This window comes from Stegodyphus dumicola, chromosome X2 (assembly GCF_044657685.1).
Source record: "Stegodyphus dumicola isolate Sdum_Otavi_A_Nest chromosome X2, ASM4465768v1".
In the NCBI taxonomy this organism is placed as follows: domain Eukaryota; kingdom Metazoa; phylum Arthropoda; class Arachnida; order Araneae; family Eresidae; genus Stegodyphus; species Stegodyphus dumicola.
Window position 1 is genome coordinate 13,817,394 of NC_140781.1, and position 15,388 is coordinate 13,832,781.

At 36.3% G+C, this 15,388-nt stretch overlaps 1 protein-coding gene across 4 annotated transcripts in view; it reads left to right on the top strand.

The window, feature by feature from the left end:
* Cog2 (conserved oligomeric Golgi complex subunit 2) overlaps positions 1–15,388 on the top strand; it is a 48,597-nt gene that overhangs the window by 17,780 nt on the left and 15,429 nt on the right. For all 4 annotated transcript variants that reach the window (XM_085810105.1, XM_085810102.1, XM_085810103.1 and 1 more), the window contains exons 3-4: positions 9,783–9,848; positions 14,740–14,820. In XM_085810105.1, the coding sequence (XP_085666231.1) occupies positions 9,783–9,848; positions 14,740–14,820 (147 nt within the window). The remainder of the gene's footprint in view (positions 1–9,782; positions 9,849–14,739; positions 14,821–15,388) is intronic.

Genomic DNA, 15,388 nt, shown 5'->3' on the forward strand with positions numbered 1-15,388 from the left:
AGTACACATGTGTGCACCCTTTTAGGTTACAACTTACATAATACCTATCTTGACAATGTGCAGATGTCGCTATTGAGTTTGATTGTTGCATTCTATGCCAGAGACAGGTGATGAATTGAGTGGTTGCATGAAGATATCTTAGATGATGTTATATCACCAAGCAGTCTGAGAGTTGTGCCGTACACCAGTTCTGCACAAGATGTCTTCAGATCCTCCTTAATGCTGTCTGGATATCAAGCAGAACAACTGGGAGTGTTTCAGTCCAGTTATTCGTCTCATAAGCCTTAGAGGATTTTAAATGCCAGTGAAATTGTTCAACTTTGCCATTTGACATTGGATGATAGGCTGTCGTTGGGATTCTGTTTATTCCCAAATGTGAGTAAACTCTGAAAACATTGCGGATCTCGTTTGAGAACTTTGGTCAGTTGTTATAACTGATGGACAGCCGAAGTGAGATATCCATGAGTTGAAAATGGCTCTGCAAATAGTTTTTGTTTACATATTGGGGATAGGTATGGCTTATCGCCATCTGGAAAACCTATCTATTAGAGTCAAAAGGTACATATTGCCTTCTGATGATGGTAATAGACCAACAATATCCATGTGGATTTGTGAATAACATTCATCAGGAAGAAAGAACGTACCCAATGGTGCTTTAATGTGTCTGGTTATTTTCGATCGCTGGCAAGAATCACAGGATTTCACCCAGTTGTTGATATGATGTTTCATTTTGGGCTCGTACATAACGGGAACAAATGATTTTTGTAGTAGCTGCAATTACTGGGTCTGATAGATTATGCAGATGACTAAAGATGAGTCTGCGAAAGAAGTTTGGCACAAATGGACGAGGAGTGTCAATAGAGTTGTCACAAAGAATGTTACCATCGGAGTATTGGCACGGCTTGAATTCCAGCTTCAAAAATGAGTATTGTTTTTGAGAAGGTTTTGTATCTTCAGATCATGCTGTTGAGCTTCAGAATTTTTTTTAATCCAAAAATGGCAATTTTGTTATAGAATCAATTTTGATTATCGAAAGCATGTTGGCAACAATGTTTTCAGAACCTTGTGCATGCCTAATATCAGTAGAATGCTGAGAAATGAAATCTAAATGGCATAATTGCTGAGGTGAACATTTGTGAGGATTCTGCTTAAAAATGTATATTAACAGTTTCTGATCTGTATAAATTTAAAAATTTCTGTCCTCTAATATGTGTCAGAATTTCTTAAATGCAGAATAAATTGAAAATAATTCCCTACCATACACGGACCATTTCTGTTGACTTTTGCTCAGTTTCATAGAGAAAAATGCTATACGTTCCCGTGTTTGTTGAAACAACTTCATAAGACTGCAGACTGAATTAGCCATGCCTCCTTAAATTTTCAGTTGTATTTTACATTCTCTGATTTGTTATATCTTTGACAATATCAGAGAAAAAACAAGATTATTGGCTTGTCAGCCTTCTTGAAATTGAGAGGCTTTGATGACAGATGCAGTGCTGACACTAAAATCTCTTGACACTGGTTAAGTTATGTCTCTTGTATTGTCAACTGGAAGGAATTATTGCATCTGTGATGTCACACATGGTGTCTCGCACATCGTAACAGTTTGAAAACAGTGATTTCTGGGAAGCCACACACACAGTTTTTTTATCTCTGTGTGGACTGCCGCAATAACATGTCTTATCACACTGATAAGATTAGTATGAAGCAGACTAAAGGGACGATAAAATTTCACGTCAAAGAATATGAAACCCAAAAAGGAGGAATAAACAAATCTTCAGTAGTCAGTCGTAGATGCAAAATTAATCACAGTTTTGACTTTGGTTCAGCGAAAATTGTTACACTGCTTCTTCAGTTAGTAAATTGGATTTTCGTGAAGTTTACATTCCTAAAAATTTATTTTCTTTAGTTAGTGACATTGATTCCAATCCAGTTCTTCCTAATGCAGTTAGAATTCTAATATCTTAGTACCCTTAGGGGCTCACTTTTTTGTAGTATGGGTGTGACAATCCCGAGTTACCCTAGCTCTTCAGGGAATCATCTTCTTGGTGAGATGGGTGTCACGATCCTGGAGCCCCAGTGATCTATCCTGTCTTCCATCTCCTGTCCTCCGAGCTAAAACTTTTTTCCTTCTCTTGTCCCTTGTGGTTTTCCTCTTTGGAGGTTGGAGCTTGTCATGAGAAACTGGGACAGCCCTTGTCTCTACTTTTCTAGTGGCGAGAAAACTGACCATGTGTTTGTCATGCATGGAGACCCGTATCGCTGGAAAAGAGGGTCCTGGTAGTTGATGGGCAAGGTACTGTCTCCAACACACTGCTTTGGACTCTGCTTCAGCTAAATGGGAGGCACCTTGTCATCCTCACTGGTGTCAATCAGCTGGTCACTAGTCCTTGTAATAAGTAGTTTGGGGATAAGCTCTTGGGAGTACCTGCTTTCAAGAAAGCTGTTTGTGGGGCCTCGATTTGCGTATAGGTCTGGCTAGCCGTAATACAGCATTCTGTGTTCTCTTGTTGGGCTCTGTGGTGGGCAAGGCGGTCGAACCCGAATCTTTTCTCTTTCAATCATGGCTTCTATGTTTTTCATCATGTCAAATGAAACTGACCAAAGTATTTAGGTTATTGATAAATCTCTTAGTAAGAAAATACGTACTGATGCAAATGCCAAAGAAAGTACTGATTGCCCGCACATTTTTGTTGTTTCCAGTCCTTCTGGTAAATTGCCTTTCTAATGATGATGAAAAGATGTCTCCTTTCTTGGTAAGTAAGTACGTTCATTCATGCATAGATGAGACAAGGAACCATTCTGGTGACATGCTTATTGATACCATTTCAGCCACCCAGTCTGCCTCACTTTTATGTCAAACCAAACTTGGACAAGTATCTATATCTGTGTCAGCACACTAAACACTCAACTTCTGTAGAGGTGTGATCTTAGAAATCGACCTTCTGTTTGTTTCAGAAGAAGAGTTTATTTCCGAGTTAGGTGACCAAAAGGTTTTGTGCTGCTAAGTGAATTAAGATGCGTAATAGGAAGGTCAGTTGATTGACACGAAACACGTGATCCTGACCTTCAACTCGCCTGATCTGCCAAAGAATATCAAGGCTGGCTATCTTAATTGTCCCATAAAACCTTATGTTCTTAATCCTATGCAATGCTTCCAATGCCAGCATTTTGGCCATTCCAAGATGCCCTGTCGTGAAAACATGTGTGCTTGATGCTCGTTGGTTGGTCACGATAGCGATATTTGCACCGCTGTGGCATTGTGTATAAATTGCAAGGGTGACCATACACATTTTCTTGTTCCTGTCCAAAATGGAAATCAAAAAACGAAGTACAGAGATGGCAAAAGTTACTAGGAACATCTGAAGCCAGAAGGCTAGGTCAAAGCACACAGCTTCAACCAAATATATCATATGCCAGTGCTCTCAAATAAACATATACTGTTGCCACCTAAACTTCAATAAGTACACAGACTGCACCAAATAAAACCCAGCAGATTGCTAGCAAGAAAAAGGAAAATCCAGCCCATGTCGTACAGAAAAAAGAAATAGTAATTCAAAGAAACCCAAAAAATGTCCCTCCCAAAAATACCTAACAAAAATAGAAGCCTTAGCAATAGCTCGTTTGATGACATGGTTTCTGAGTCTTTAGATTCAGATAGTATGGAAGTAAAAGAGGGGCTAGAAGTGCCCTAGCATCTACTTCCATGAAAAATTGAAAAGCAGCACAGAAAGAACAAAACATCAATCATAATGGCCACCCTCGTCTCATGGAACTGTCTCGTTTTCCACCGAAATTTGCTCAGCGTCAAAAGTATGATCAATGCTCATCATCCTGTCTGCTTATCAGTACAGAAAACGAATCTGAAACCAGAACAACAAGCAAAACTTCAGAGGTTTTCGTTTGCTAGGAAAGATAATCTTGCGCGTGAACGTGTCAGTGGTGTTGTAGGTCTCGTTACCTCATTAGACTGTTACCAAATGCACTTCTTTTGATGACATCCCTCCAAGTTGTCTCTACTCAAGCAAATTTTCATATTGTTTCAGTCTTTTCTCTTTATTTGCCTCCAAATGACAACATTGATCAGCAGGATTTAAATGGTCTTATAGAGTAGCTGCCTGAACCCTTTATCATATCATAGTAGAGGATTTTAACGGCCATAGTCCACTCTGGGGAAGTAAAGAGGCAAATTCCCGAGGAAGACAAATTGAGCAGATGATTGAAGGTCATAGCTTTTGTCTCCTGAATAATGGGCAGTTCACATACTTTCATGCTTTCAACCTTGCCATCTCAAAGCTACAAACTTTCTGCGCATGCGTTGCATCGACGCATGCGCGTAAGACCTTTACGGCTGCGAATATTCGTGTGCGCAAAATACGTTTACGAATGCGCGTTTAATGTATAACGGACGGTATAAGCTAAGCTAAAATTATCTAATTCAGTTAATGTTGCAGATTCCCTTGTTCCTTAATCTTAGAATTGGATTCGGCTTATTATTTTTTGCAGATTGTTAGAGCAATTTTATAAAAGTAAGCTTGAACTTTCCATTATGTCAAATAGAATTTCTGATATATATTTACTAATATGTAAAGGATCTACAAAGCGAAAGTATGTTTCGAAGTCCATTAAACAAAAAGTGGAATTGCTGCAAAAAATGGATAAAGACATATCCTTTGTTTATGTAAACTTTAACGTTTGTTTATCTAAACTTTGTTTGTCTTTAACGCCGCGGCGTGCAATGAATTGGAAGTTGATCTGTCAGCACTATCCTTATCTTCAGGGCAGATGTTTTTATTTTATTTGGCTTATAATTCCTTACTAAATGTAGTATTTCATCTGGATGTACTCCGTCTTTGATATGATTTAATTCAAATTCCTCCTCATTATAATTCGCTTCCGATAGCGAAGAAAGTGACAGAGGTTATTGAAAACGAAAAAATTTCGATTGACAAATTAGTCGGTATTCTCGACACAGCAATTATAGGACTTGAACAGCAGAACTTTGTAACTGAACAAGAAATTATGTCTGTTTATAGAATTAAAGAGAATGTATTATCACATAAAAAACGAAGCAACTTAAACAACTTACATTGAAAGAAATGTTTAATAAAGTAAACAAATAAATATTTGTTGGAAAATATAGCTTATTGTAAACCTTTTACTGCATCATCTCTCCTCCTTGAGATGATTATTTAGTTTGGTTCTTATTTTAATGTAATATATTAGTTACTTCTACTTCTTTTTCTTGCTGCCACTGTTTGCATTGAGAACGGACTGTTTCAACCTAATTAAGATGCAAAAATGAAACGGGATGTTACGTCATCTGAAAAGCCGATTCGTGCCGATACCTGATTAGTTGCCGTGAGATGACGTCATTCCTGCTTCTGCTCTGGCTCAACCCTTCTAGTCTCCTTCTAGTTCCTGCTTTCCTGGCACTTGGGTGAGCGGTTTCCAGCCCCTTCAGATGGATGCATGCAGTCCGGTGAATAAAGTGCTTTGGTTCCGGTTTGCGGGATGGCTGTTCCTGAATAAAGTTCCTTGGTGCCTGTCTGCGGGATTATTGTTCCGGGAAAAGTTCCTTGGTTCCAGAGGGTACCATGTGAGTGACTGCTGTGGGCGGCATCCATGTTCTTCAATAAAGGCGGCAATTAAAATACGTGAGCGGCAATTCCTTGTGCAAAGGGAGTTAGGCCAGTTTTAAGTGCTTTCAAGAACTTCATTTAAATTTTCAGGTGTTTTTCTTGACCGTTGATCATGAACTTATTGAATGTGTAGCCAACTTCATTTTGAGGCCGCTTAATTAATGTTTAGGACATTTTTGTTTGTATTGAATGCCAGTGTTTTGGAGACCAGGTAAAAATATTATTTGATGAATGATGGTTGTATTATATTTTTCATAAGACTCTGATATTGTTGAAATTTATTTTCTGTGTTTTTATTCTTTATTATATTGTTAATAAATTGGTTAAGTTCAAAACCTTTTATTGTCTTCAATGTCTGCACAACATGATATCTCAGGGAGCTTTTATTGCTACTACTGCTAAATGTTTAATTTTTTATAAACTTTAAACTTTGCTTTAGCATCAATATTAAGCTTTTTTTATATATAAATTTTGATACCCTTTAGATCATAATTGTTCTTTATTTCATAAATTACGGTTTCATATTTTTAATTTTATAATTTCTGTGTGCCATCTTACCAGATTTAAACTGATGATCATCTGGAATCACCGAAGTCCCGACGAGTCCGGATTAACGACTTTTGACTGTAATGGAGAACCATTTTTATATTTACCGTGTTTCAATGAAATCCATTAGTTCTGTAATGAATCAAAATTAAATAAATTTTCTGCAATTCCATAAAACAGTGTAAATTGTATAGCTATATATTATGTTACATGCTGTGAGCTAGGGGCGGTCGAAATGGAAAGTCTAGAGTCTGCCACAGATGGCTGATGCAGCCTAAACGGAAAGTCTAGTGTCAGCCACACATGGATGATGCAGCCTAAACGGAAAGTCCAGTGTCAGCCACAGATGGCTGACGTGGCGCTCAATGTGTTAAGCAGCACTCTGAGAGAAATCCCACTGCATTTGACTCTTCAAACTCTGAGCCCTATAATAGAGATTTTACTATGCTTCAGTTAAAGAGAACTTTGTTCAAGTTTCGTAGGTCTTCTCCGGGTCTTGCTGGTGTGTTTTACAAAATGCTGAAACATCTGTCCTGTAAATCACTTACTGCCCTTTTTTCTCTTTACAATAGAGTGTGGAACGAGCATAGTTTTCCTAGTGCATTAGAGAGAGCTGTTGTGATTCCTATTTCTAAGACAGGAAAAGACCCGAGGAATCCCTCGAACTATCAGCCAATTGGCCCTTACGAGTTGCATATGTAAGCTATTTGAAAAAATGTTAAACAGCCACTTGGTCTGTTTCTTAGAGAAGAATATAATTTCTCCTTTTCAAACTCGTTTTCGAAAGGGAAGGACAATGATAGATAATATGCTCCTTTTGAAGACATCAATTTGTAAAGCTTCTGTAAGAAGAAATCACCTTGTCTCAATATTCTTTGATGTTGAGAAAGCCTATGATAAGGCATGGAGATACGGTATACTTTGTGATCTTTATGATAGTGGCTTGCGTGGCAACCTACCATTTTTTATTCAAAATTTTTTGGAAGCTAGAACTTTTCAAGTAAAGATTGGCTGTTTTGTTAGAAGATTTCAAATATTTCCCAGATGTACAGGAATAAAAAATAATGAGCTCGCAGATATCACAGCAAAATGTGCTGTTGAACTGTCCGGTCGCCTCATTCCTTTTAGAGATATCTTTTGTGTCATCAGAGAGAAAATCCGAAAAAAATGGCAGCAACTTGGGATGTTCAGGTTCGTAACAAGTTTGAGAGAGGGGAAGCCTAAAATAGAGCATTGGGATTCTACTAGAAGTTTTTTTGGACTCGCCTTAGAATTGTTCTTTCTAGAGTGATATATTTCTACCTTCTGAAAGCTGAGCCTGATTTTTCAAATTGTAGTGTTTTCCTCTCAGTCCATCACATTTTAATAGTCTTCGTGAGAAGTATGTTAATAGCTGTGACTTGCCTCTCGACTGCTTAATCGGAAGAGAGGTCAATACCAATTTGTTTCACTTCCCAAAAGGAACAGGTCTCTATTATTTAATTTGATTTTGTCTTGAGATTTTATGCTAGAATTTTAGCTATGTATTTTTAATCAATCAGATGTTTTAGGATTTTACTTCTATACTGCATATATCATTATCTGAATCTTCATCAGCATTTCATCGCACCATTTCATTATCTTGCCACTTGGCTCGATTTTATAAGTGTGCTGTTGTTTTTAAACCTTTTTCTTTATCTGACATATGTACAATAGTTTGAACATTGAAGGATGAATCCTGTGTTTGGCGTATATGGCCTTTAGAGCTTTGCGCCAGGATTCCATAACCACTAATATCTTAGTTTTTTATGTTTTCTTATTATTTTTCTTGACCAGTGGTGCTGCATTCATGTTTGCTTCCTCTTGAAGAACCTGTGTCTGATTGTCCTAGGAACTGATAGAGTTTTGTTCAAAATCCACACCAAAATAAGGTTGCTTTTTGCTTAATTTTACATTGGTATATTTCTCTTCCAATTGGATGGTGATTGTTTTGATAAGATATGTCTCCTACTTCTCATTTCAAATATCCATTAATTTTACATTGGTATATTTCTCTTCCAGTTGGATGGTGATTGTTTTGATAACATATGTTTCCTACTTCTCATTTCAAATATCCATGGAATGGTCCATTCATCTGTAGCAACTTGTTATATATTTGCACAATACATGATCAGTGCAAACTCATTTTTTATAGGATTTTTTAGGTAACCTCCTGCGTGCATGTCTAATAAAGACCTCTTGATTTTGAGTTTCTTTGGCAAGTCCCAAATGCTGAAATTGATAGACATTTGTGTCCAAATTTTGCCAGAATCTTCTGTTGACTGATTTAGTGTTTTTTTTGGGGGGGAGGGGGACAGAGAACTACAAATACTTGTTGATCTCTAGTAAGCTGATGATCTTTACAACTATCTGTATGATGTCTGTATGCATATCTACACTAATAGTTCTGAACAATCTTAAAATGTAGTTTTACAAAATATGCCCTACCAAATGAGAGAAACAAAATGAGACGAGTAGAGGTTGGTCAGGCTGGAAACAGAGTGGCTCTTGAACTGCTGCTTCATTTCACGTGATTTATACAAAGTTTAGGTGCCACACTGCAGACAACTTTTGTTTCTCACATAATAAATGCACTCTTACTCAAATTTAATTGAAAAATCTTTATTAAGGTTAAAATTATTAAAGAAATATCAGGTTTAATAGTTGGTGGAATACCCTGCATTTTTATTGATAACTAGTTGAATAATCGGTCTCATTTCATGTATGATGAAAGTTACTGCTGATGGTTCTCGTATTTATATTAGATATTTTTTTTAAAAAATGTACAATTTGGCTTAAAGAGAGCATATTAGAAAAGATATTGATGATAATATTAAATAAAACTGGTTTTGTTTGTCCTTTGTGATTCTGGTTCTGTATTCCTTTGAAGCATATTGCTTGTGATATCACAGCTCTTGTTAAGTATATGTAAGATGAAATAAATTTGTAAAATGCCTCTTTTAGTTTATATATCAGGGTTTCTCAATTTTTTTCCCCCATGTACCCTATCACCATTGTTAGAAGATCACTCCTCTCGCCTTTTTCAAAACTCGAAAAGTAAGTCTATATACATTTATACTGATTTAGATGATTTTTTAACATGTTGTATAAATTAAATAACAAAAAATGTAAAAAATAATGTTAAATACCAAAACATGAACAAAAGTAGTTCATTATATTCATTTATTCTAACGAATTCATTTATTCTAAACGAAAACTAAATACTGAACAGCTGAATAAAAATGTTGACAGCATTCCCCCTAAAACTATAAACTCTCCCCCTCCCAGTTGAGAACCCCTGTTGTATAGATTATGCGGTGGGAAGCTCTGCAGATATATATCCAGTAACGTAAAATTTTAATTTTTAACCCCAGAGTTAACAAAATACAAATTAAACTTCGTTTCAGAAAGTTTTATAAAAATCCACATAAATTATTTTTTCCTTCCTGATTTTTTTTTCCTTGCAATATTTGCAAACTAAAATTATGTAATATAATTGAAGTAAGATTTTTTTTTACATTCAAATAAAGATTTTCGGTTTGATATGCTTAATAGTTCAATATTTTTGTATTACAGATTGGTTTAGATAAGTCAATTAAAAACTTAGCATCACCTTTACAAAGTTTGGAGGTTGATATTGAAGTGAGTACTTTTCTTGTGTGTAAATGATATTTTTAAAAGTTTTTTTTTTTTTTTTTTTTTTTTTTTAACGATTAGTTTTGAGTTCCATAAATGTATAATTTGCAGCTACCAAATATGAATGCCAAATTTTATTTTCCATTCTATTATTATTTATTAGGTATTTAATATAAATTTTGTTGGTGTGTTTTCTTTCTGTTTAATGTTATAGCTAGTGCAATGCAAAATTCATATCATTGTATAAAGTTTCCTTGGCTTTTTGGAAAGTGAATTCCTCTGAAACCTTTAATAAGCTGAAGTACTATGAAGCAAGAAAAAAATGGCATTAATTTATGCGGGAAGAGGCTTTAAGCATTTTTAGATCCTCAAAAAGAAAAGAAAGAACTTATCAAGTCAGGCTAAGAAAGAAGAATGATGTAATAAATATGTAGATTGGAGAAATAACTTATGTATAATGTAATTTTATCTTTCAAAACTGGAATAACAATGAGTGCATTGGAAGCCATAATGATTCTGGCAGTGATGGTGCTTTAAACCAGGGTTTCTTAAACTGTGGGTCGTGACTCCCAAGGGGGTTGCCAAAAGTTTTAGCAGTTTTAATATTTCTTTAACTTATTATAATAATTTTACAATTACCAAATATTTTTACGCAATGTATCAAAATAGATGAATATGAGACAAAGAAAAAAATGAAAACATTTCGATTCATTCGTTTTATAATGTAAATGTTCATTTTCCTTGCTTTGCATGTGATGTTGTCATTTTGTTTGTTACTTATTTAAAATTTTCACATTGTTCTATGTCTTAAAATTAGAAATTAAAGTTAATGACCTAAAACTGCGATAGTGAAAAAAAATTGACAGTTTCACTCACGCGTGTGTCGGATTTGCACAATACTTATGGGGTCCCACAAAATTTTTGTACGAGGCGTATTTGGAAACTAAGTATCGTTTTGAAAAAAAAAAATAGTAAAACAATTTTTTTGAATCCAATTTTATTTTTACATGAAAATACATGTCTTAAACTATTTTTCAACATAGTTTTCGCCAATGATCAAACACTTGTCATAGTGGGTGACCAGTTTTTTTTTTCCATCGTGAAAGAAACTTCCCGCCAGTTTCAATAACCACGACTCCACAGCATTTTTCGTGTCATCGTCAGATCAAAAGCGCTTGCCACCAAGCTCGTGCTTCTTGTGCAGGAACAAGTTATAGTTGGATGGCGCCAAGTCCGGGCTGTACGGTGGGTGATCGAACTGCTCCCAATGAAACTGTCGAATTAACGATTGAGTGACACCAGCAGTATGGGGCCGAGCATTGTCATGGAGCAACACAATTCCTTTACTTAGCATTCCTCTTCGTTTGTTTTGAATGGCACGCCTTAGTTTTGTTAGTCTCACAATATCGTGCCACATTAATTTTTTCACCTTTGGGAAGAAATTCAGTAAGCAAAACGCCTTTCCTATCCCAGAAGACAGTGCACATGATTTTTTGTGATGACATTGTCACTTTGAACTTTTGTTTTTTCGGAGAATGAGTGTGTCTCCACTCCATCGATTGTTTTTTCGATTCAGGTGTGAAATGGCACACCCAAGTTTCATCACCTGTCACAATTTGGTTTAAAACGTTTTCTCCCTCATCACTGTACCGCTAGAGAAATGTCAGGGCACTACCAAGTCACTTTATTTTGTGAACATCAGTGAGCTTTTTTGGAACCGATCGGGAACACAGTTTGCGATAATTCAAGCGGTCAGACACAATTTCGAACAAAACAGTACGTGAAATTTGTGGAAATGCCTCTGAAAGAGTTGTCATTGTGAAACGTCTGTTCTCATGAATTGCTTCATCAACTTTCCTTACCAAATCATCGGTGACAAGAGAAGGCCGACCACTCCGAGCCTTGGCGTGGACATTTGTTCAACCTGCATTAAACATTCTTACCCACTTTCTCACCATTCCATCACTTATCGCGTATTCACCATAAACTTCTGTCACTTGACGATAAATTTCGGCCGGTTTAACATTCCTCGCGTTCAAAAATTTAATCACGGCACGAATCTCACAGTCAGCGGGAGAACTAATTGTCTTAAACATTTTAAATGTGCACAGCAAACTGAAAACACAACATAGAGCAACCAAAATGGTGACAATTGAAAGTCAGTGAACAAGAAAGACTAGTGCGCATGCGCGGGACGCCTACCACAGCACTGCGACGGTGCTAGAATGAAACGGTACTTAGTTTCCGAATACGCTACGTAAATATAAGGGCGAGTCAAATGAAAGTGAGCCAATGCGAATATATGACAAACAGAGTACTTTATTTAAAGGTAGTCTCCATGAACATTGAGACATTTATCCCATTGACAAATGAGCCGCGTGATCCCCGTCTCATAAAACTCCTTGGGCTGTCGATTCAAAAAGTCTGTAACCGACTCTTTCACGGCGGCGTCCGACACGAATCTGGTACCCTTGAGATGTTTTTTCAGTTTCCCGAAAATGTGAAAGTCGCATGGCGACAAATCTGGACTGTATGGAGGATGTTGCAGTGTGTCCCACTTGAACTTTGCCAGTTGTGTCTTAACCACATCAGCGACGTGGGGACGAGCATTGTCGTGTAGCAAGATCACACCATTCATCAATCTTCCAGGTCGTTTGTTCTTGATTGCGACACGCAGCCGATCCAGCGTTGCACAATATCGCAAACTATTGATAGTCTTTCCACGTTTAGCAAATTCAATCAGTAATGGCCCCTGACGATCGAAAAAAAAAGTCAATAGCACCTTTCCCGAGGAAATGACAGCCTTTGCTTTCTTCGGGGGTGGTGAATTCAAATATTTCCACTGTAAGCTTTGCCGGCGTGTTTCAGGTTCATAGTGGTGGCACCATGATTCGTCTCCAGTCACCATTGCAGACAAGAAGTCGTCACCCTCATTGTGATACCGGATGAGATGAGTCAGAGCAGCGTTGAACCTCTCTGTCTTCTGGCGGTCGTTCAAAATCTTGGGCATCCATTGAGCACACAAAAGCCGATAACCGAGATGATCATGAATTATGGTGTGAACCGAACCGTGACTGATGTTCACACGCTCTGCCAGTTCATCGATGCTTATCCTCCGTTCTTGTCTAATCAGCTCATCAACCTGTGCAATTGTGTCGGGGGTGATTGCAAGGTGGCTTTGGCCCGGTCTTGGAACGTCTTTGCAACTTTCACGTCCTTCTCTGAACCGTTTGCTCCAACGCTTCACAATGGCCAATGCGATGCAATGTTCACCGTACACAGCAGTCATACGGCGACTAATTTCATGTTGGGAAACACCTTCAGCTGTCAAAAACCTGACCACACCAGGCTGTTCCTCTTTTGGAGCGTCCATTATGTCACGCTACCGTCTTCAACCCAGTGTAAGAGCGCCTTAAAGAACTTTAACCTCACACTTTCGCGCCACTTTCGTAAATGAAGGCTGTCTCTGTGCTACGCGCATGCACCGCAGATGATGGACCGAACGATTCTTGCTGAGGAGGGGTTGGCTCACTTTCATTTGACTCGCCCTAATATTATGGGGTCATGGGGGTCGCGAAAAAATCTCAGTGATAAAAGGGGTTGCGACTGAAAAAAGTTTAAGAAACCCTGCTTTAAACCATCAAAAATTCAGTAGTAGGAAATGGAGGGCCTGTGGTATAGGAGGGAGAGGATGAAGATCATATTACTGGGTCTGCATAAGTTCGTGTCAAAAATCAAAATTTATACAAGAACCAAGTATCTTCAGTGCTATCATGTGAAATACTGAGAGGTGCCTTTTCTTTACCGTGGAACACACCAGGTATCTTTGGTGCTGTCGTGCAAAATACTGATAGACACCTCTCCTTTACCCTATATGTATTGAGCCCAGATTACCACCCATAGTTAACAGCTGAAATTTATGACAAACTCTTAGTCTTATTAGTAATGGTATGTATTTTTTAATCTGAGGCAAGCAATAAGTACACATATAAAGAAATATTGTTAAAATTTTTATTGCACAATGAAACCACAGTAACAAAACAAAAACAGTGTTATAAACATTAAGACAATAAGAATTCAGTAATAAATTCTCTTTAAAATGATATATACAAGTTTGCATTGTGTGAAACATAACATTTTCTATAACCATACAAAGTTCAAAAACATAAAAATTTCCAAAAGTGTCCACAATTTTGGACACCAGTGTATGTAAAATTTGTAATGTTAATTTTGTCTTAGGCGAGAGTACTTGCTTTGTAATTATCAAACCGCTTTCTAATTTTTTAATACGAGTAGTAAAATATTGTAAAATAATCAGACACTTCCAAATTACTGCCCAATTTGTTCAGGTGGTTGTGACCACCATGATTTTGTTTTAAAGTTAAACAAAATTTACTCAAATTATTGAACTCAACAAAATTTGTCAGACCTCAATGAATGGAAAGAATGCTGTAGTATATTTTTATGCTACCTTTATAAGCATGCAGTAGATTTGAAGAAACGTATTTTAGCTGTGTAAATCCTCTGTAAAATACAACTTCCAAATCAAATAACCTGGCTAATCTATGCATATTTGTTTGTAATTCTTATGATGCATTATTTTAGTGAGTTTTATTTATTATATTGAAATTCATGAATTATGTAATTATGAATTTTGTAACTTGAGCCTGATTGATGGCCAAAACATTAAAATTACATATTTAGGTTTTAACTTGTTTATTTATCTTGTTTACTTGTTTAACTTGTTTATTTTGATATAAATATTTTAGTAGACTGTGTTCTTTAAGAAAAAATATTTATTTAAACTTTAATTTTAAATGTATATTTAGATTTTAATTTCTGCATTCAGGTGTCGCTCCCACATTCAATTTTTTTAATTTAACATGGTGTTTTTCAGAAAATAAAATTTACCCTTGAAAAAACATTGGATTCTGCTTCTTCCTTCTTTGACAAAAGATCTTCTGCTCATTCTTATAAGGTATGTCGTTTTCTTTACAGAGTTACTTGTAAATGTTAATTTTTATAACTTAAATATTTTTGTTTACTTATTTTTAATGCCCATAAATAGTTTTTTACCTCTTTGTTCACTTTTGGTTAAGCTTTAGAAAAAGTATTATTTTTTCCCAAATGCAGTCATGGTGCAGTGTGAAATTTAAACACTGAACTTCAATAAATTCATAGAATTGACTTTTGTCTCATTCTCTGACCTGATGTATATATCCTCAAAAATGTTTATTAATGCAAAAACCGATTTTTCAATTTTTGGCTACCCTTCCTTTTTTAAAACAAGCCCTTTAAAACCTTTCTTCTCTTCTGTGTTCCTCATCCCCTTTTTTCCCATTCTGTCTTTTCTTTTTCCTAGTGATTAAGCATCACTTAATGTTTGTAAATTTACATTCTGTATTGTCAAATTATTGAAAGCCTTCATTTTTTGACTGTCCGCAAAACATGATCTTAGTTTTGAATCTCTATCTATCTATCTATATATATATATATATATATATGAGAAGAAGATAAAATTGTAGTTAGCTCGTAACACAGAAGTT